Source organism: Triturus cristatus, chromosome 5_2 (genome assembly GCF_964204655.1).
Source record: "Triturus cristatus chromosome 5_2, aTriCri1.1, whole genome shotgun sequence".
NCBI lineage: Eukaryota > Metazoa > Chordata > Amphibia > Caudata > Salamandridae > Triturus > Triturus cristatus.
This window is the reverse complement of record NC_140588.1, coordinates 532940654-532961306: the sequence shown is the minus strand read 5'-3', so window position 1 is coordinate 532961306 and position 20653 is coordinate 532940654. Positions and strand designations below refer to the sequence as shown.

The window sequence follows — 20653 nt, the reverse complement described above, 5'->3', positions numbered from 1 at the left end:
AATTGATTTATACATTAGTGACTCCATGATTGGGTTATTTGATTTACTTGTAAGACCCTAGTACAGTGCACCATGTGTGCCCAGGGCTTGTAAATCAAATGCTGCTGGTGGGCTTGCAGCACTGGTTGTGCCACCCACAGAAGCAGCTTGTAAAGTGTGTCTCAGGTCTGCCATTGCAGAGCCTATGTGCAGTCTGGTACTGCCATGCTGACTGGGCAAGTGCACCCACTTGCCAGTCCCTAAACCTTCCCTTATCTTCATATCAGACACCCCTATGGTAGGCCCAAGGGCAGGGTGCATTGTAAGTATAAGGTAGGACATGCCCTAGTGTGTGTGTGGCATGTCCTAATAGTGAATTACAGTCATTTTCGTTTTTCACTATTGCAAGGCTACCTGTTCTCCATAGGCCAGCATGGGCAGTTTGATTATTACATCTTATAATTCTAACTGACTCAGGGAACATGGTAGAAATTCTAATTTAGCATGCCTGAACTCAGAATGATAAAATACATCTTTTAGTGAAGTTGGTTTTAACATTCTGTGTTTGAAAATACCACTTTTAGAAAGTAGGTATTTTCTTGTCTAACCATTCAAACCTGCCTCTGCTAGGTTGTGTATTGTGTGTCTGGTTCTGTGAGTGACAGGGGATGGGGATTCCAGGGGAGAGGGTGACTCAGCACAGTGCTGAATAGGAAGAACTGCATGTAGATGGGTGGGAGGAGTTGCACCTGGGACCTGAATAGGGCTGTGCTTTCCCTCCACAATGCTGGCTCCACCTCCTGTGGTGTGTCTGATGTCTCTGCCCTGCACTCTGAAAGGAAAGAAGGAGTCAGGTAAACAAAGAGCTCCAGGACTGACCAGAACTGGTTTGGACTAGGCAAAGGCCTTTCTGCCTTCAGAGAACAGAGAGAAAAGTAGTATACATATGGGGACCCAAACCCCAAGACTTTATATCACTTCTGGAACAACAAGAAGAAACCTTTGCCAAGGAGAAGAACCAAAGGAAGCTGTAGAAATTGGACTGCCTCCCTGTCAGTGTGCTGTGTTGTTGGGTTGGCCTGCAGTGGTGTCTTCATTGCCAAGGAGAGGAGAAGGAACTTTTTACAGAACTTTCATCATCTTGCAGAATATTTCTCCAAGGCTTGAACTTGTGCTTGCCTCCTGATGAAGTCTCAGGGACAACAGACTTCACCACCAGCTCCCCTCTGAATTTACTTGCTGGGAATTCTATCTGCAGAAACCAGCGTGTCGCTGGGAGCTGGAAGCGCGACGCAATGAAAAGAAGCGTGCCGCTGCCACAGCTGTAGTCATCGCACCGCCGGAGAAGCGTGCCGCATCTCCCAGAAGCGTGTCTTCGTCGCAGCTGTCTGCTGTCACATCGCCGGAGAAGCGCGTCGCAAACGTGAGGGTCGCCGTCGCATCATCGGAGAAGCGTGTCGCAGGGCCTGTCACGGCTCCAAAGTACAGAGTCACCACAAGGCTGCCAGGGCGTGTCGCATCGTCTCAACGTCGTCGCATCAAGGGCGCCATCTTATCGCATTGGATTATCGCATCGCATCGAGGTGCCACCATGCCGCAACGCAACCGGGCTACAGCACGGGAATCTACGCATCACCTCCTCTCCGGTAAGGATCAAGAAGCATCCCCTACTCTGGGCAAGCATTGAGGCACGATGCATCATCTCCCCCGAAGCAAGGAACCGCCGCATCTCCAACGCTGTGAGCCTTTTGTTTATTTTGCGTTACGCATCCAGGTACCTTTGTGAGAACTGTGTTGCATTTACCAACAACTTGAACAAAGCTAATTCTACCATCTTTAAGTCAATTTTGAGTCAGTATTGTGGAGTTTTGTCGTTTGTGGTCTTGTTTTAAGTCTATATAAAGAATACTTATTTTTATAAAAACCTGTGTGGTGTCCATCTGTAGTGTTTTCACTGTATTACTGTATGTGTTCACAAATGCTTAACACACTGCCTCTGAGATAAGCCGGTCTGCTCGTGCCAAGCTACCAAGGGGGTGAGCAGGGGTTATCAAGTAGTGTAATCCCCCTTCCCTGACTTAGAAGCAAGGGTCCCTATTTGGTCAAAGGTACCTACCTCTGCCAACTAGAGACCCCCAGTTCGAACAGTCTGTTACAAAGAAATGTAGTTCTCTGTCTTGATTGAGGCCAAAGTTCACAGCTCTTACCTTTGTGATCCAGGTCGCCTCCAGGTGATGCAGGTGTAGGGTATGGTTGCCCCCTCTTGGGTGGATTTATGCCAACTCTATAGTATGGAATCACAGCTGCAGAGCATCTTGTTGGTTATGGCATGATGCGAAGTGTTTAGAAAAAGGGTAGTATAGATCCATATTGCGGACTGCTCTGACATTTTCATGTACTTTCTCTTTAAGGGGGCAGTACTGCCCAAATAAATAAGGTTGCATGAACATACAATAAGGTAAACAACATATTTTATATTACAGTTAAAGCGTATGGGTAAGAAGTACAATGACATAAGAAAAAAAACTGTTGGCAGTTTGGGTAACCAAGTTTGTGACTGATCGCTTTTCTGTGTAGCAAGAAAGCTTTGGCAAACCAGATTTCTTATAGTTCTCCTCTCTAATTTATCATGATGGGTCTCTTTGGAATGATACGTGAAATATTATTGTCAGCCTCTAATAGGTGCCAGTGTATGCCGAGTGTGCTATATACATGGCTGTTTAGCCTACTGTAAGGTGTAATGAGTGTGGAGAATCTCATCTGGTCGGTTTTTTCTAGGGTTAAACAGTAACATAACTTTTCTATTCGCTGTCATAATTGTCTTTTTAGCGGATTCTGTAGTCTTCGCGGCATACCACATGATGAAAATTTTATCTAGGATCGATAGCTCTTCCCCAAAGACCTGATCATTGCTAGAGTTTCTTCAAAGACCTGTCATTTCCCCCAGGGTTATGGCATGCATTAGAGATCTGAGATGTGAACTAACAGCAAGCAATAATAAATTATAGGCCATGGGTCTGCTGTAGATTCTTGACCAAATGATACCACTGTCTGCATAGAGTATGACATCCAGGTATTCAAGCTATGTTTTACTATGCTGATGTGGGAAATTAATGTCATAGATTTTCGTTGAGATGTGTGAAAAACTGGTAGAGTGACTTTGTATCTCCTGTCAAGATCATAAAAACGTTATCTATGTACCCGCTCCAATATAGAATGTGTTCATTGAATTGGTGCACAGGATTTCTAAATGTGTAACTGGATGGACCAACCCACGTAAAGATTGGCATAAGAAGGTGAGAATTTGGAACCCATGGCTCCTCCTTTTATGTAAGCCTGGGCAAAGCACTACGCTACGCTCGCGTAGTTTGCGTAGTTCGCGCTACTTCGCACTACGCGAATTGCACGTAGCACAGTGCGAACACGCGTAGCGTAGTGTTGCGTAGTGCTGCGGTCATTTTTTGCTTGCTCGCGGTCCTCAACGTCAAGTTGGCGACCGCGAGCAAGCAAAATGACATCCCGGCGAGACTTTTTCCTTGTTCGCGATCAGCAACATCAAGTTGGCGATCGCGAGCATGGAAAATAAACCTCATGGCGAGATTCCCAACGCGAGGAGGTCAGGTTTCTCATTGCGAGTGGTCGCGTATGCTCGCGACCGCTCGCGATGAGAAACTACCAGTTCGCGTTGAGAAAGCTGCCGCTCGAGTAAAAATCTACTCGAGCAGCAGAAAACTACAGCTCGCACTGTGCAAGATGCCATTTTCAATGATTGCACAGTGCCAGTTGCTTGTCCGCACTGTGCAATCATTGAAAACGACATCTTGCACAGTGCGAACAAGGTACTACGCAGTTCGCGAAGTGCTACGCGTAGCTCGTGTAGTGCGAAGTGCACTTTGCGTAGCTTCGCGAAGTGCTACTTCGCGGACTACGCCCAGGGTTACTCTTATGTCGGTGCCACTGCCCATTGTGTATAAAAACATTATTAACCAGCATATAGTAGATCATTTCCAATAATATGTTAGAATGTTTGTAAGAGGGTCGCATCCTTAAAAGAAACTTGCTGATAGCTGCGAGACCTTTATCCTTCATTATGGATGTAGATAGGGAGCATATATCTAGAGTGAAAAAAATATGTTCCTCATGCCGTTCGATATCAAGGAGTTTGTTCAGAAAATCTTTTGTATCTTATATGAATGATGGGAGATTTGAAACCATAGGTTGCAGGAATGAGTCTGTGTGACTCCCTGTTTAGGAACCTATGGTAGGAAAGAAAGGGCTACCTGGTAGGAAAGGGTCAGGTTTATGTACTTTTGATAGAATGTATATGCATGGTGCGGTGGGAGCAAGATTGTAAATGTAGCTCTATTCCAGGCCTGAAATCAAACATCGTTCATTCCACTGCTGCAATCGCTGTTCTACTCAAATTGCAATGTCTCTTAAAGGATTCTGCTCTAGTCTGCAATATGCTGTGGTGTCTAACAGCTGCTGGTCTATTTCATTAATATAGAAACTACAGAATATTGTGTATTGCCACTATGAGCAGTGACGAAATACAAGCTCCTGCTTCCCCATCCTGAGGAAATGAGACTAAAACTCCTCACAAGAAACCGCACTCACAACAATTCCCCATTTAACACTACCCTTAGAGTCTGCACTTCCTTTGTGCACATGAGTTGAACTTCTGACTTCCAGCCATTTATCTTTCAACAAAGGCTTGCACATGATATACATTATTTGCTACCAGGGAATCTTCTCAGGACAAAACAAACAAAAAACAACAAGCAGGTGCAAATTTTTGAGACCCAGACACAAGCACTGCTAAGTAACTAAAAAGAAAGAATGACAAACATAAAACAGATTTAACAGATGATACTTGACACTCCACGTTTCAGACATGCATATTTATGTTACCATGAGTTACACATTTTGAGTTGTATGTGTTGCGGAAATTATTAGACCATGGTTTACGGCAACTAAGAGATGAAAATCATCACTTTTGCCAAAAACTAAATTAGCCTGGCCACGGAAGTAAAGTGTAGGACACGCCTGTGCAGATTTTCACATCAACGTGGTACACCACTGGAACTCAGACTGAAAAGTGTAAAGGTGACGGGAATCGTGGCCTAAAGCGGACCTTTCAAGATGGGAAAACTGAATACAAAGGAAAAAACAAATACGTTAAATGACCTTCCCAAACGCTCTTTCTGGAAGACACTCTTAATTGTGAATTCCTCACATTAAGACTATCCCTGGGCGCAAGACCGGATGCGGGGACTTTTCCAGCTGTGCCTCTGTTTGCCGATAAGTGCATGGTGTTGCTACGCTCTGAGTCTATTCAGCTCCAGAAGTTAAAGGGAGGATCCACATAAATGCCAGGCATACCTGTTGAAATCAGTTTATTGTCTTTCTGCACCCTCAAACATGAAGCATGATCAATTGTTGGTAACAGTGTGCAGATCACTAACTTTGGACCTTTCTAGAAGTGAAAAGAGGCTACTCCACAGAATGAGGAGGTGGGAAAGCGTTGAAGAATCTGCAGTTAGACACTGTATCACCAGAAAGAGCATTAATAGACTAAGTAACTTGTTCTTCTGATGGCTACTTCTAATCACAGATTCTTCAACATAAAACACGATACCAAAGCATTACGGCCAGGATGTAGAGTGGACTCAAACAAAAAGTCTTCTATACTTAAGTGACAAAGTGTGCTTCCCACCGGTTGGGGCTGTCGAGGCAGTAGGCATTTGTGTGCACCAACACTCATGTCACACCTTGGCAGATTATCAAGAACAGGCATCCCTCATGCTAAAGCCGTGCTAGAGTCCTTGATTCTAGTGAAAAGCGCTCTTGGACCTTCCGGTTACTTCTTTGCCGCTGCATCGTAGGTCCTGATACAGAGGACTAGCCATCTCGACAGGGTCCTCTTTTCCACAGCCCTCCCTTGATTTGCTCCAGATAACACAAAAAGCTGATCATCCACTTGATTCTTTGATATGATCAATGTAAAATGCAAAACTGTATAAATAAAAAAAAGGTGTTGGAATCTCTCCTCTTCTTTGAAGGGGTGAGAGGAATCAAAAATGCTGGTAGAGTAATTGATTGCCCTACACCACAAATTTCGGTAAGGCCACCCCCGATTCCTCAGTATCAATCTGTCTGGAAGAAGGTGGTGTACGGTAGCTGCAGTGAAAGTGACTGACATTCACTCACAATGGAGTAGACGTAATCGCAACCAGAAACACAGTTTTCAAGGTCAAGAGATGCAGCAAGCAACTAAGATGAAAGGGTGTACAAATGACGAAAGCAAAGACTAAATTAAGATCCCACTGGGGCATCTCAAATGGCATGGGAGGAAATTTGTGCCAAACCTTTAATACACCTCATCCAAACAAATGATTTCAACAAGGATGGTTGGTGCAGCAAACACTGACCACTGCAGGGCCTTGGTGGACTAAATACAAAGCAAACAAATGGATGTCCAATTGCTTCGACTATAGGGGATCAGTGTCCCATGAACATTGGGTTACAAACTTGTCCCAGCATAGATGGAATTTGATGAATATTGTCTGGTGGCGAGGGCGACATCCACCCCTTTAGTGGGCAATAAAATGCAGTGAATAGCACCCAAATGCATCCGCTCAATCTCCAAGCATGGAGGTGTAAGTTGCAATGGTTCAGATTAAGGACCCTGTACTTTTGCAGACACAGATCCTGCTAAAGTGATAGCCTGATGGGGCGACTGATGTTCATGAATTTACGGCTCCACACACTCCTGGCTCGGACCAGGGCAATTAGGAGTAAGTGAGCCCAGTGGTTCTTCTTCAGAACTTGGGGTAAGTGTGGTAGCTGTGTGAAGACGTACAGGAGTCTCTTATTCCACTATAGCCAAAATGTGTCTCCTATCATGTGCTCTCACTGAAACACCAACAAGCAAAACTGTTGACACTCAGAGTTCTCAACTTCAGTGAAACAAATCAAGCCAGAGCTTTCCCCATAGGTCATATATGTCCTGCACCACATCCTGATGTAGACAGGACTCATGATTTGCCAACGATGTCTGTTCAGTTTGTCTGTTCTGGCATTCAGGGATCCTGCCAGGTGATTGGCCACCAGGAAGATAATTTGTTGTCCAAGCCACCTCCAAAGGCACAGAGCTTCCTGGCACAGGGTGCAGGACTCTGCTCTGCTTGTTACAGAACCATATGGCAATATTGTTGTCCAGTAGAACCTGCAACCCAATTGGGGGGTTGATTCAAGGCAAAAGAAGTTGTGTGGAGGGTTTGACATACATTACAAACCATTGTAAGGAGAGAATATTACTCCGTATTTAAAATATGGTTGACTAAACAATATTGAGTTAGAATGTGAAGGGTATCAATGCCATAAAATTGGGCACCTCTATCGTGATTTAACAGTCTATGCTGTCATGCTGCAGGAAACACACTAAACACAAGCAAAACATGAGAAATGTTTTGGGAGCCAGTGCTAGCAAATTCAATGCTCCTACATATACCTTATAGGGGCAAGGAGCCTGGGGTAGGTTTACTGGAGGGGTAGGAGAACTGCAAAACAGGTTAGTACTGCTTTGTAACACACGTGCACCGAACACGGACTTTAAAAAAAACACACAGAAAAAAACGTTCTTTAGAATAGTGACTCAATATATAGACCAAGATATATGAATGAGCATATCTAATTAGTTATTAGATAGCAATTTCGATAGTTCAGAGATTGCCAACTAGACCGTGGGTTATCTTCTGTGGCATTGTTAGATTAAATTGATAGATTGGGTTTGGCAGAAATTTGGTGCATCATACTACGAAAGATTATTCTTTCTAGTCCCTGCCTCATGCATCTCATTCTAGAAAAGACTATGCATTGCCAAACGTCACACAAATAAGTATGTTCGCTAAGGGGAAATAATTGGTTGGATCATTAACTTACAAAACTGTTGTGGAAAGGTTGGGAAGCATATGGAGGATATTATATATTATATTAGCATATAAGGAGGCTATTGGTAATTAAACCAATTACAAAGAGGTGACAGAGTGGTACAGAGAGTCTCACTCAATAATTCACCCAATCATGAAGCATTGCAAGAGAATAGCAAATTGGAAGCAGTCTTGCTTGACTGTGGGGTGCTAAGAGCTTATGAAACACCACGCCACATGAAGTATTAAGACCTGTAGTTGAGAACTGTAATAAGTAAAACATGATCACAAAACAGCTAATAGATACAAATAATAATTACATTTAGAATAGAATAGAGTTTTTAGAATAGTATAGTTTGAATAAATTACTATGTATGTAACAATGTAAATACTATTTGAAGAAATGTATGCAGATACAACTTAGTTTTCCTTATCAGTAGTCACAAATCTTTTGTGGTGAGACAGAACGCTGAAAACATCAATGGTGTTGAAAAAGCATAGAGCTATTGGCTGGAAGTATGCAGTGACACCTATGCTAGAGATGTGGTTGATGGATACGGGTAATGGCTCAAAGTGTAAAAGACTAAAATAATTCGGCTGATGTGGAGGTATCACCGATACGGGTTGATGTAGCGGTCCGGTCCCCCCCTCCCCCCAACAATGTCGTTCAGACAATAAATTACCATGAACACAGACAGAGAGAACTCACAGTTCCTGTGAAGACAGGACAATTAAAAAGTGCAAAGTAATATCTATGCTTCTTAGTTATGTACGATCAAAATAATCCTGTGGGTCACAGTTTGACTGTAGTGGACAAAACAAGGGGCGACCTAACCAAAACTGCACTTTAACAAATGGGGTGATTGGGTGCTATGGCACTCTGGTTTATAAATGCTAAGTTTTTTTCTGATTGAACTAAAAAAACAACATCATGGAAAAAGTCAAACAGCTGCAACAATAGTTCAAAGGAATCAGCGGCGGGAAGTTGCAATAACACCACAAGTAGAAGCAGTAAAATCTGAAAAGCGTATCACATTTACTTACCCGTTCCTAAATATGGCCTGAAGTGGTCAGACAGTCTGTCCAGGAGGGCATTTAGAAGGTCCAACCCGAGCAATGCCACCTGTATTGAGAACGAGGCAAAGTATATGTTTAAAATTTCATACATGGAACACAGAAATCACGAAGAAACAAAGGAAGTTGTGGCTTTTGTATTGCTACAGGGTTCGGGTGTTGTGCAGGCAATGCCTTACTCTAAGCCCACTGACACATACCAAGTGGGGCTGACAATCTAACCACATTTCATCAAATATTGCTCTGGCACTCTCTTTTTAACTAAAGCATTCCGAATTACTTTACCTCTTACCCTTCAACCCGGGAGCGTTTGATCAGTAACTATGTGTCTTGAGTCTTCTCATATGGAAGCAGTGTGATTCCCCAATGATTAGGGATAACTTTGGAAACTTATGTATGAATGTTTGTATTACTATATGTATGAATTGTAGACAGGGCTAACTGCTGTAGAATGAATATACAGAGGTGCCCTCTTGGTATTCTTTGAAGATATATCAATTATGTCTCTTAATTCAGATTTCCACCTGAATTATCGGTAGGGGTTCAGTACATAAAACCAAGTGATGGTGGATTGTAAAATTGCTAAATAAGATAGGACGAGAATGCTCACTGTGCATTAATTTGAGGTGCACAAGTTTATGTCTATAGTTCACAGAGACAGTTTCCAGATGGGTACAGCAGTACATTTATTTGCAAGAGTTCCACATGTCCCTCAGATCACTATTCCATTGTGTTCTGGCTGGGATATGACCATGTGGGCAAGCACTCAGTGTGAAATTATAGATGTGTGAAAAACACCTTCTTGTTATCATATGGTCTCTAAGATGGGCGAGAGGAAATTCTTTTGGTTCTGGTGCGAACTCTGGGAGATGAGTTTAAAGTGCGTGACGGAGTGTGTGGTATATAAAAATGTCTAGCATAGTAGTAGGAGCTTTGTCACGATATTGATCAACAGTCAGGAAGATCGAATTACAGACTGATGTTTTGACCAAAGCTTTGGACATATGGGCAATGTCGATAGCTGGGGCCCTGGGGGAACACAATAGAGGACAGTTCTTGTGTTACTAGTAAGTGTATAATGTTTAGTATTGTCAAAATAATCTCGCCATAAGTAATATATTTATACTTCACTAACAATTTTAACTGTGTGAATCATATGTAATTCCCCTTCTGCACCTTAACATTTTGATTAGCAGTAATCTACACAAAGATGTGTCTTCGTTTTACAGGTTCCAGGTAATCAAATTATTTTATAAAACATCTTTTGTTTAAGCTACTTTTCCAAAACAGCTTTTACATTAACATTGTTTTTCTAAGCAGTTTATTTTGACAAAAATATTGTTTTAAAGATTTCGGCCTCTATAAGTATCCTTTTAATTTTGTTTTTGTATATCTGTTTTAAGCCATCTCTCTCTACACATGTATACTTGAATTTGTTGCTGTATACGTGTGTGTGTGTGTCTGTCATCCAGTCAGTCTTTCAGTCAATATGGGCTCCTTAAACCCTTGTAGAGCTCTTGGAGAGGTTATACAACAACATCTTTGCCTAAATGCGTTGGGGTAGGGACGGGGCATTAAATGAGTATTCGCATCACCCGAGGTGCGCCAGGGCTGCGCACTGGCACCAACACCATTTTCCCTTTATATCCACGATGTGATTAATTACCTACCCAACTGTATTAATGGCGCTCCTAAACTTGGCGGTGTCCCCGTTCCTGGCCGGCTGTTTGCCGACAACACGCTCCCTATCTCTAGAACATCTGTGGTGATCCAGAACTTGTTAAACAAATTCCAGGAGTTCTGTAGTGATAGGGGGCTCAACATTAAGGCAAAGACAACTAAATGTATGACTCTAAGGGCTGGACAGGACCTTTCCCATGAACCTAACTGAGGTCTGGGGTACTTGAGCAAGTTAAACACTTTGATTACCTTGGCACAAGGTTCAGCAGCTCCATGAAATGGTCATCCCATATTGAGATGTCTAGGACTATTACACAAATCAGCTGCCTTCGGAAGGATGCAAAGGGATTCCACCCAAAGAGCAATCTTTCCAGTAGTAGAAGTCTACATGGTTGCGGTCCAGTCAGATGCACTTTACAAGGCTGAGGTTTGGGGTACAGGTCCTTTGGATACTCTCTTAGAGAAAATCATTTTATAAGGTCCGTATTACCCCTTACCCTATCCACACCACTAGTCCCTTTGTACTTCAACGTGGCTTTAAAGCGGATGGGAAACCTAGCCACCCTGAGACCTTTGGTATATTGGGTTAGGCTATGGTCATGCCCTGAGCGCGAGTCGTATAAGCAAGGCCTTTGTGAACCTTATCCTTTTGGACAGGGACACGATTGTTCCTTGGTTAGCTCATATAAAAAAATGGCTTCTCAGGCTGGGTTTGGAAGTCCTGTGGACCAATCCCTCTGTTATCTACTCCTCAAAAAAGGCTCTTGTGAACAAAGTATTTTGGGGGCACATAAAAAGTGAGTGCATATGGAAAGCTGATAGTGACAGCCTTACTTTGAGGCTCCTTTCAAATCCTCTCCTCAGTTTGAATCCAATTTTGGCACAGTTGTTCCACAGTAGGCGAAGACGCTTTTGATCAAATTTATGGTTTGTACTTTAGCAGTGAACAGTTACACACACAAATGGAACAAGATGAGCCCCAAGGCGAGTGAGTGACAAGCAATCATGTTCCATATGTCTGGGTAGGGTGGGAACCAGAGAACATATCTTGTAGTGTTGTCCACTGTATTCCTCAGCATGGGAAAATGGTTGAAACACTACTGTCAGAGTCTGGGATTCCGTCACTTTTTACTTGCCTTTCGAATCTTAAACTCCGTCACGAGTAGGCTTTTTTCTGTGTAATCAGATTCCTACTGGCAGTGGGCGTGATTAGGAAGCGACTGCCATCCACTATAATTTTAGAGTTCTGCACTTTAGTTATTCTGACAGTGATAGGGGTCAGGAGGCAACTCGGCCTCTCGCTTCAGTAAAAGAGCACTTGCACTATATCTAACACGGTTGCCCTGCGGGACTGTGCACGGCTCGCGTGCGCATCCGTGTTGCAGTATGAGATCCATCTGCCAGTTTATGCTATCTGTACGTAGCTGTATACAAGACAAAAGGGTCAATGAATTATATCCTTGCATGTTAAATTGTCCACTTATGAATTAATTGGTGAACTTCTTTTTAATGTCAAGTGTTTACTTGCTCTGCGATTGCATTTAGCGTAAGCTACCATTTATATTATGATATGCATGAACCTTCCTTTTAGGGATGGCGGACCATTTAGGTTTTTCTCTATGGTCTGCACTTATGGATTATCTTTTGAGTAATCAGGCAAACAGTGACATATTTCTACGCCATATTTTAATGCAATTTGCTCTATTGTTTTATTAAATAAATGTAGGGTTTAAAAAAAAAAAAAAATGATTGTGCTACTTCAATGGCCTATGACACACAGTTGATGGACGTAATGAAGAACACATCAAAACATTCACCCCCAGTTAAGAGATCTGGGTTAAATCCATCATTTGTTTTCCTCACCATGCCACCCCAGTTTAGACGTGCAAATCAGTATTGACCCTGTGCCTCATGGGAACAGTCCAGCACGAACTGCCAAGGCAGGGCCTCCCTGGACAGGAAACAAGCATCCTAGGACCGGTTTTGGGGTTTCACCCCTCTTCAGCCAGGATAGCTTGAATCCAGTGGCACAGTGAGCCCGGGACCACATCTGGGCAGTTCGGGCTGGACTGATCCCACTGAGCGCAGGGTCAATACTGATATGGCTGGGTTCAAACTGGAATGGCATGGGGGGGCAAACAAACAATGGATTTAGGCCTGAATGTATGACATTGTTCTGCATTCTGGCCATCAATTTGTGTTTTTATTTTAATGGCCTATGGCTGTGGGGTGAACACGAACACACACACACGAACACACACACACACACACACACGAACACACACAACTTGAAGTGAATGGTTCCCAATAAGATGTAATTTTGGAGCAACTTTATTAATAAACATATGCACATCCTATTGTTGAGAAAGGGGAAGGGCATCATGACTCACAAGAGGCTTCATTAAACATGGTCCTACGCTCATTCAATAGTGATAATAAATACCATATTGCACTCTGCACTTCTGCATATATACTTTATAAGTCAACAGTAAAAGTCCTGGGGAACATTCCACTTGTGCGAATCCCACTGAATAGTGGAGGGTTTACAAGGCGCAGGATAGCAGCATTGCTGGAGGAAGGAGTTAGTACAATGGGTGACTTATTCAATAACGGACTACAGATGGATCACAAAAACATTGTGAGAGAAATCAGGGTGCCAGAGCACTTATATTTGATACATGCCACACTATTGCAATAAATCAAAAAACACTGGGCCCCACAGAGACAAGAACCTAAAAACCACGAATTGGTTAAGACACTATATTATATGGATAGAGGGAGGCATCTTATCAAATGGCTGTACGTGGGAATACGGACGCTTGCCGTGATAGAGCTTACAGAACTACGTGAAACGGTCTTTTAGAATACCCAAAACAAGTTTCCAGAAATGTTAAGTTTAAATTTATACAAACTATGCTACTTCATAGACCCTACCTTACCCCACGTAGACTACAACGGATGTTCCCACAAACACACCACCAATGCACTCGCTGCCATCTGGAAGAGACCGACTTAGCTCACATGATATGGGCATGCCCTCGTTTGAGACTTTTTCGGGAGTCAGTTAGACTACACATAGTGGCAGCTACACAGCTAAATCTGGGCAATACAACTGAGGACTGTATCCTAGGTTAAAAAGCAAAAGGTACGGAATAGATTCACAGACCTCACCCTAATAATAACAAAAAGAGCCATCACTATGCGATGGAAGTCAATGAAACTCCCCTCCGTGCACATTTGGCATAGTGAAATGCTCCGCTGGGGTGGCGCAGAATCGCAGCAATGCAGCGGGAGGAAGCTAGGGGACTGCGAAAAAACCAGATATCTCTGGAATGGGATGCGATGGTAGAAGCCCTTAAAGGAGCGGACTTGGAGCCGGTGGATAACACCCCGAACATAAAATAACCCATTATATATATGCAACAAGAGCGAGACACAGTGTAGGATAGATTTAGTTAATAGGTGCACGCTATTAAGATGCAGAAGCACAATCATAGAGAGGGCCGAAAGAACATATACATAAATGATGGTAACGCCGGAACGAGAGTGGGTGGGGGATGCGGTGAGTTAACAAATAACCATGTTCATCTCTTTTGGTTTGGTTTATTGTAAGGTTGATTAAGAAAGAATAATTATTGGCTGCTGCAAGGCAAATACGTTAGGGCTGATATAGATGTCATGTACTGTGAAATGTATTTTTCCTGCTGAACACCATGCTATGTAACACTGCCTTATATGTTGGATTCCCGTTATATGGCTAGCCAATTCGGCTGTTTAAAGGAAAATCAATACAATTGGTTTAAAAAAAAAAAAAAAAATGTCAACATTAAAAGTCTCTCTCTCTCTCACTCACATATATATATATTTTTTTTTCTGACAAAAAAAACACAGTTACTAAGTTATGGTTTTGGTTCAAGCATGAAGAGTCAGCCAAATTTGCCGATTATGATTACAAAACACTCAATGCACACCATAACTGATATCAATTGTCATGTGTAACTTCTGCTAAACAGCATTTTTTGACAGTGCTATTTGCATATGGGTATTTTATGCATAGTGGACTACATACTGTGTGTTTTGTGCGGGTGGGCAACCCTTGTTGTGTACAGCCTTCGACTCTGCATAGCAGGGGGATGGGTGGAGGGCTTGGTTTGCGGCCAGTCCCTGCATTCCAACCCCTGCAGAAGCGCACCCACCCCACTACACATGGGGGTTGGCCACAGAGCTTGGCCCAGTTTTTTAAATATAATTATATGATTCATAGGCTGGGTTCATAGTCCCTGTGATGCTCCCAAGTTCTGAGAACTTTAATTGGGTATCTGTTATAGTCTCGTTCCTTTAAATGCTCAGAATGCTTGTATGAACATTCATACTTAGGGTATTATGTTTTGAAAATCCTAGTGACTGCTGCTATCAGACCTTGATTGTGTGCATCATGTCACTATAAACTCCTTTCCGACAATTCTGGTGTGAAGACTCTTACTTCGGAAAGAACACAACGTAACTGCTAGTTCTCGGATACATTCATCACTTCTATGTGATGAGCAGTTCCAAAGCCATGACAGCAAACCCTTGAATGGGGAGGCACATGTTGGTAAAGCTTCCTTTAAGATTGCGGTAATTCAGCATGAAGTCTGCCCCATCAGTGGATCTTTTTCAGTATTCACTATACCTTAACAATCAGACTTGTATCGCAGAGCCCGGGCATCATTTTAGCGGTCAAGGATTTGTGAATCCCAAAGAGGATCCTCGGGTACCTTCACTCATTTAAAATTTGTATTTAAACCATGGAAAGCCTTTTCAGAGACTCCTGATTAAGTCCTGAGGGTCCGGTTGGAAACACCCCACACCTTTTGTAGCCTTTGAATCTTTTTATTAGTATGAAAGTCAATGACCCAGATGCTGAAATAGCAGCTTTAAGAAATGTTTTTCCTCTAGCAACTAGCCAATCAAAGCACTCAGATCAGCGGCTCCAACTTTGGAACCACGGAACCGAAATGGACAATGGGAGTAAAGTCCACTTGGTTTAATCTGATTTATTTTCAAAGTTTTCGATCAGTCTTGGCAAACATCAATTAGATTAAGAATGAGGCAGTTATTACGCTGCCCTTGGTGAGGGACCTTAGGAACGACATTCTTCCACAATGAAAAGATAAAGGAGGGACCTCGCTAAACACCCACTAAGCTAATTGGAATGTCGGATTTCCTCCCACCCCATGATATGGAGTTTAGCTGGATCCCCCTTCCCCTGTCCCAATTTCTTCGGGGCACACACCACCATCTCATTTAGGAGACAGAAATATAGACAACCCTCTCCTGTCTTAAACTCCCAACACCTTCTGTTTACCCATTTACCACTTCTAATTAATCTGGGACGGTCCTCCCAGTCAGCTGTCCTTCACCTCATTTGTTTTGCAGTTTATCATCCACATAATGCTCCCCCATTCACAAGCTCACAATGCTACACAATTAAACTTTCTGATATTTGCCGCAAATCTGGCAGCAGCAGTTTGTTTTCTAGAGAAATATTGTGCATTTGATTACTCATAACACCTGAATTTCTATAAGATCTGAAGAGAATTCTAATATCAATGACTTGAAAAGATTGTATCTGTGTTTAACATGTCTCCTTTCCTTCCTATTGAATTTTTATGTATAAGACCTGATAGCTATACAAACTGTGTTAATTGAGAAAAAAAAAAAAATTCTGTGTCCCCAAAAATTTCTGGCTCCCATACTTAATCGACATCACTCCATTTTTTCTGTTGCCATCATCTTCCATACACATACCTGCCAGGATACGAAACAGGTGGATTTCTTTCTCAGTCTGCATAAGTTAAGATACATTTTGCTGTTCCAGACAGTTCCAAATGAAACATTTTGTCTGCTGTTTGACATTTTAAATGCATGGAGTATGCATCTAAGTGGACTTTTGCCATCTCCTCTGGTATTGAAAAGCCTAATGTAGTTTTCATTTCTGTCAGTACCTCAATTCAGAAGAGCTTGATGTGAAAACATTCCCAACTAATATGCCGCATATCTTCAAAGGGACCACATTTCATCCAACATAAAGCAGTTACTAAAGGGCAAAATTTACAGTATTGTTGGCTATAAATACCAATCAAATATACACTTATAAAGAGCTTCTCTTATTAAATAACTACATTGTTTTTTGTTAGGTCATGTAGCAAGCCTGCCCATTGGTTACCTAGTCTCTTTGCCCATTATTGCCTACCATGTCTTTTTAGCAGGTTATCCACTTTTGGTACCGATGTGAATAGAAAGGTGACACAGAGTTAATATTATGCCTTTCGAGCATGAAGTATGATTTACAATTTTTTTTCCGTGAGTAAGCTCATGGTTACTTCACAATTTAAATGGAGGATGTAACACCCAGAGCCATATTGAGCATATTCTAGTCTCTAATATTTTCTATAACAAAATCTCTTTTTACAGTGCAGAAACCTTTTTCCCCCCCATTGTTCAACATGTCTTATGCCATAAGACAATCACCTGCCCTCAAGGCATCAAAAGAGCCAGGATCCCCTGCAGGAGAAAAGACTGGACCTAAATTAATAGATACATTTATGAGGGGACTATCCCCAATTTAAATTTTGAATTCTATAATCTTATTATAACAATTGTGGGGGTGCTAAGCTACATTCAGTGGTTCATCTTATTTAGGTTTCCACAATAGGTCCATAGAGTTCTGCTTAGTAATTCCATATCCATGTGTGCCCATATTGTATCGGATTCCCTGTCAGCCTATTCCAGCAAGACCCTGGAGGAGTGCTGCCTGAGTGTTAACAGAATTTAAAATCTACCAGTGTCAGTTCACTATCTTGTACAATTTGACACATTAGCCTATAAGTTAGTCTTGGGCGTTTTCCACTCCAGAGAAAGTTCAGTACTATTTTTCTTCATTTCCATAGAGATCTAGTCGCAGATGCTACTTGGCAGGTTTTGATATAGAGTTAAGACTCTCAGTAGGATATTCATTTTAATAGGGTTAACTTTCTCCAACAAGGAGACTGGTAAGGGTGTCCCCCTATGAACATCTCTCTTTCAAAGTGGTTAAAATGGGCACAAAGTGAAACCTATAAGGGTCATTTAAATTGGTTGGAATGTTGACTCTACGATATCTGTTATATCCTGTGCAGAAAGTTTAAAATTCAATATTCCAGATTTAGACATTCATTTTAATACCTACTGCTTTTTCAAAATCTATTAGTAATGTTTGAAATTTTGGGGAGGATTCCTCAGGGAATATTACCATTAAACGCATTCAATTTGAGGCCGCTCAGCTGCCCGTCCTATCTCACACTGTTTGTAAATGCTTCTATACTGCACAGTAAAGGTGAGAGAGGGCACTCTATCAACATAAAAGAAGGGATGGCCAGCCACTGACAATGAACACTTGTGACTGGTGCTCTATTTCCTGCCATGGTAATTTTTATAAAGATTGATTCAAAACCCATTGATTTGTATCACGGGCTTAAAGATGCATTAAGCCCTGACTTTTACCCAGTATGTTAGTAAATAACCGACACATAAAATGCAACATTCAAAATACATAAGCTACTAGGGAGCCAAGATTACTTTCAACTCAAGTCCTTACTCATAATAAATCATAACATATCTTTGTGATTTCAATTTCCTTTATGTGCCATGTAGAGCTCCTTATTTACTAGCATTTGGGTAGAAACCCTGTAGCAACCAGGCATAACCACTCAGTAATACATTAGTCACCATTCTTTCATCCAAGTTTGTATATTACTTATAAGTAATGAAGAATAATTATTCCTCTGAGGAAATGATCTTTGGCATGCATCAGTAATGCTTGCATATGAAGGGGTGACTAGCTGATTCTGGAGTCTCATCCTCCCTCCCAGGAACCAGTGTATTATCCTATTTAACTTTTTTGTGTATGGAGCAACTTAGTATTAGCCCTGCTCCCTGCATCCCTCCAGGGACCAGGTGGGTGCCGTCCCTTCACAGGGTCTGTCATCCGCACCAAGACATTTCCAGCAATGCAGGCTTTTCCACCACAAGTTTAAGCTACAGTGAGGGACAGGGGGCCCACCCTGACCTTCTTGATCTTCAGCCTTGTTTCTGGCCGGGTTTGACAGTCTCGCGCCTACTCATGTGTCAAAGTCATGCAAAGAACAACAAACAGGGAATGTGCCTCATCCTTGTCTCCAGCCTCCTTGTCTTCATTAGCCCCAGGCCACCCGGTCTCCTCCAACTGTCACTGTTTATTCTTCCCTAACTCCACTACTCATTGACCAACCATAATTGACGGCTGGGGGTGGGCAGAGGGGAGCAGTTTTGAGTGCAAGTTCAGTCTCTGGTTCTTCCTCGAGCTGCCACTGTGGTACTTCACAAACCCAATGGCTCTTTCCACCATAAATTGCCACACATATACTAGGGTCCCGCTTATTTGGGGCCTACTTGGGGTCGCTAGTGGAGATTAAGCACAGTTTGGCCATCTTGGTTGGGCCATAGCCATGACTACCCACAATCCACAGTTTTTATGCTTTCCAAAGATATGGCAAAACAAGCCTCAATTAAGTTAGAGGAGTCTCACTAATCTGATTAAAGAGGATTGGTGAGGATTTTAATTGTTCATTTCTTATTATTGTTTTTATATTGCTAAAGCCTTTTTGTATCCATGTGATGAAAGAGTTAAAAGCAGAGCTGAGGACAACAGCAGACATTCAACTGCTGACCTACAGCATACAAGCACACAATCTAATCTGTTTGGACTTCATAAACGTTCATGAAATATATACACAGACACCTAACCTTGGTCTAAGGATGACAAGACTCAAACTTTCTCAAAAATAGCAGCAACAACACACTACACCTGAATCTGATGACAATATTGTAAAGAGGCACAATACTCTAAAATGATTAGGTTATACAAAAGTGTAAAAAAAAGAAATTTTCAACATTAGTCTCTGTAAAGTAATTAGATAAAAAGACCTAGTAGTAGCACAAACACAACGCACCGATTTTGTTTTTTTAATTATAGTATTTTATACACAGCTTTGCTTTTTCTTACAGTTACGTGGGCATATTATTTGCCTTATTAGGAGAGAGTGCAATCATTATGTCTTGGGAATACTGGAGTAGCGGAGAAAAACGTTGCACTGGGCACAAAAAGAGGAGGATTGTACAGGGCAACATAGCAGATTGTTGGCAAGAACCAAAAGGTAGACAGTAACAAGCATTTACAATGCAATAGATCTCGCAATTACAGGGTTTTGAGCTAGTGGCAATGTAAATGTTATTGTTTTTTTTCCCCTTCGTGAAGCATTAATCGAATAGCGTAATGCAAAATGGCAATAGCTCACTTTGTTGTGATTGTAAAATCTGTTGCATTGCATTTGTACTATAGTACATTCTCTCTCGAAACTCCATATTCCTTTACAACACATCAGCACATATACCAATATACCTATAGCCGGGGTATCTGTCACACCTGGAGGCAGAATTGTCATGTCTTATTAGGTGTAGCCTTAAAAAACTAAGAATTACTGGTGGAATCAGTCATTCTGTACCTAATTCCAAGAGCTATTTCTCATTTTACTGGGACAATTTCGCTTTCATCAGCGTAAATATCTGGTTAATTGCACAGGATCCGCGCTGATCCCACCGAGCTTGTTATTTCAATGGGGCAGGTAACTAATGAAGTAAGAGGGAACTGTCAATGAAGAGTCACTGCATCATTTTTGGTAGTATACTTAAATTTTTCTAAAGTTGAAACAAGGGGGGTGGGGGGAGTTAATGTATTCACCTTTTCACTACACTAAAATGTCCACTCCCATGGCAGTGACAATCTCTGAATAAAGCCCAGTTGGCCGGACTGCATTCTTTGGAAGCCCCCCCCCTAAGAGGTCCTCAAGGGTTAAAAAATCTTTCCCTTTGCAGAGCTGAGGACCTGCCCCAACAGAAAGTTCTCAGTAAGTTAGGCAATCTAACTCTTT

The 20653-nt window shown here is 42.0% G+C and overlaps 1 protein-coding gene across 31 annotated transcripts in view; it reads right to left on the bottom strand.

Annotated features, from left to right (window-relative positions):
- Nucleotides 1-20653, bottom strand: part of CLASP2 (cytoplasmic linker associated protein 2) — a 1832463-nt gene that overhangs the window by 1673113 nt on the left and 138697 nt on the right. For all 31 annotated transcript variants that reach the window (XM_085607571.1, XM_085607579.1, XM_085607573.1 and 28 more), the window contains exon 2: nucleotides 8955-9033. In XM_085607571.1, the coding sequence (XP_085463697.1) occupies nucleotides 8955-9033 (79 nt within the window). The remainder of the gene's footprint in view (nucleotides 1-8954; nucleotides 9034-20653) is intronic.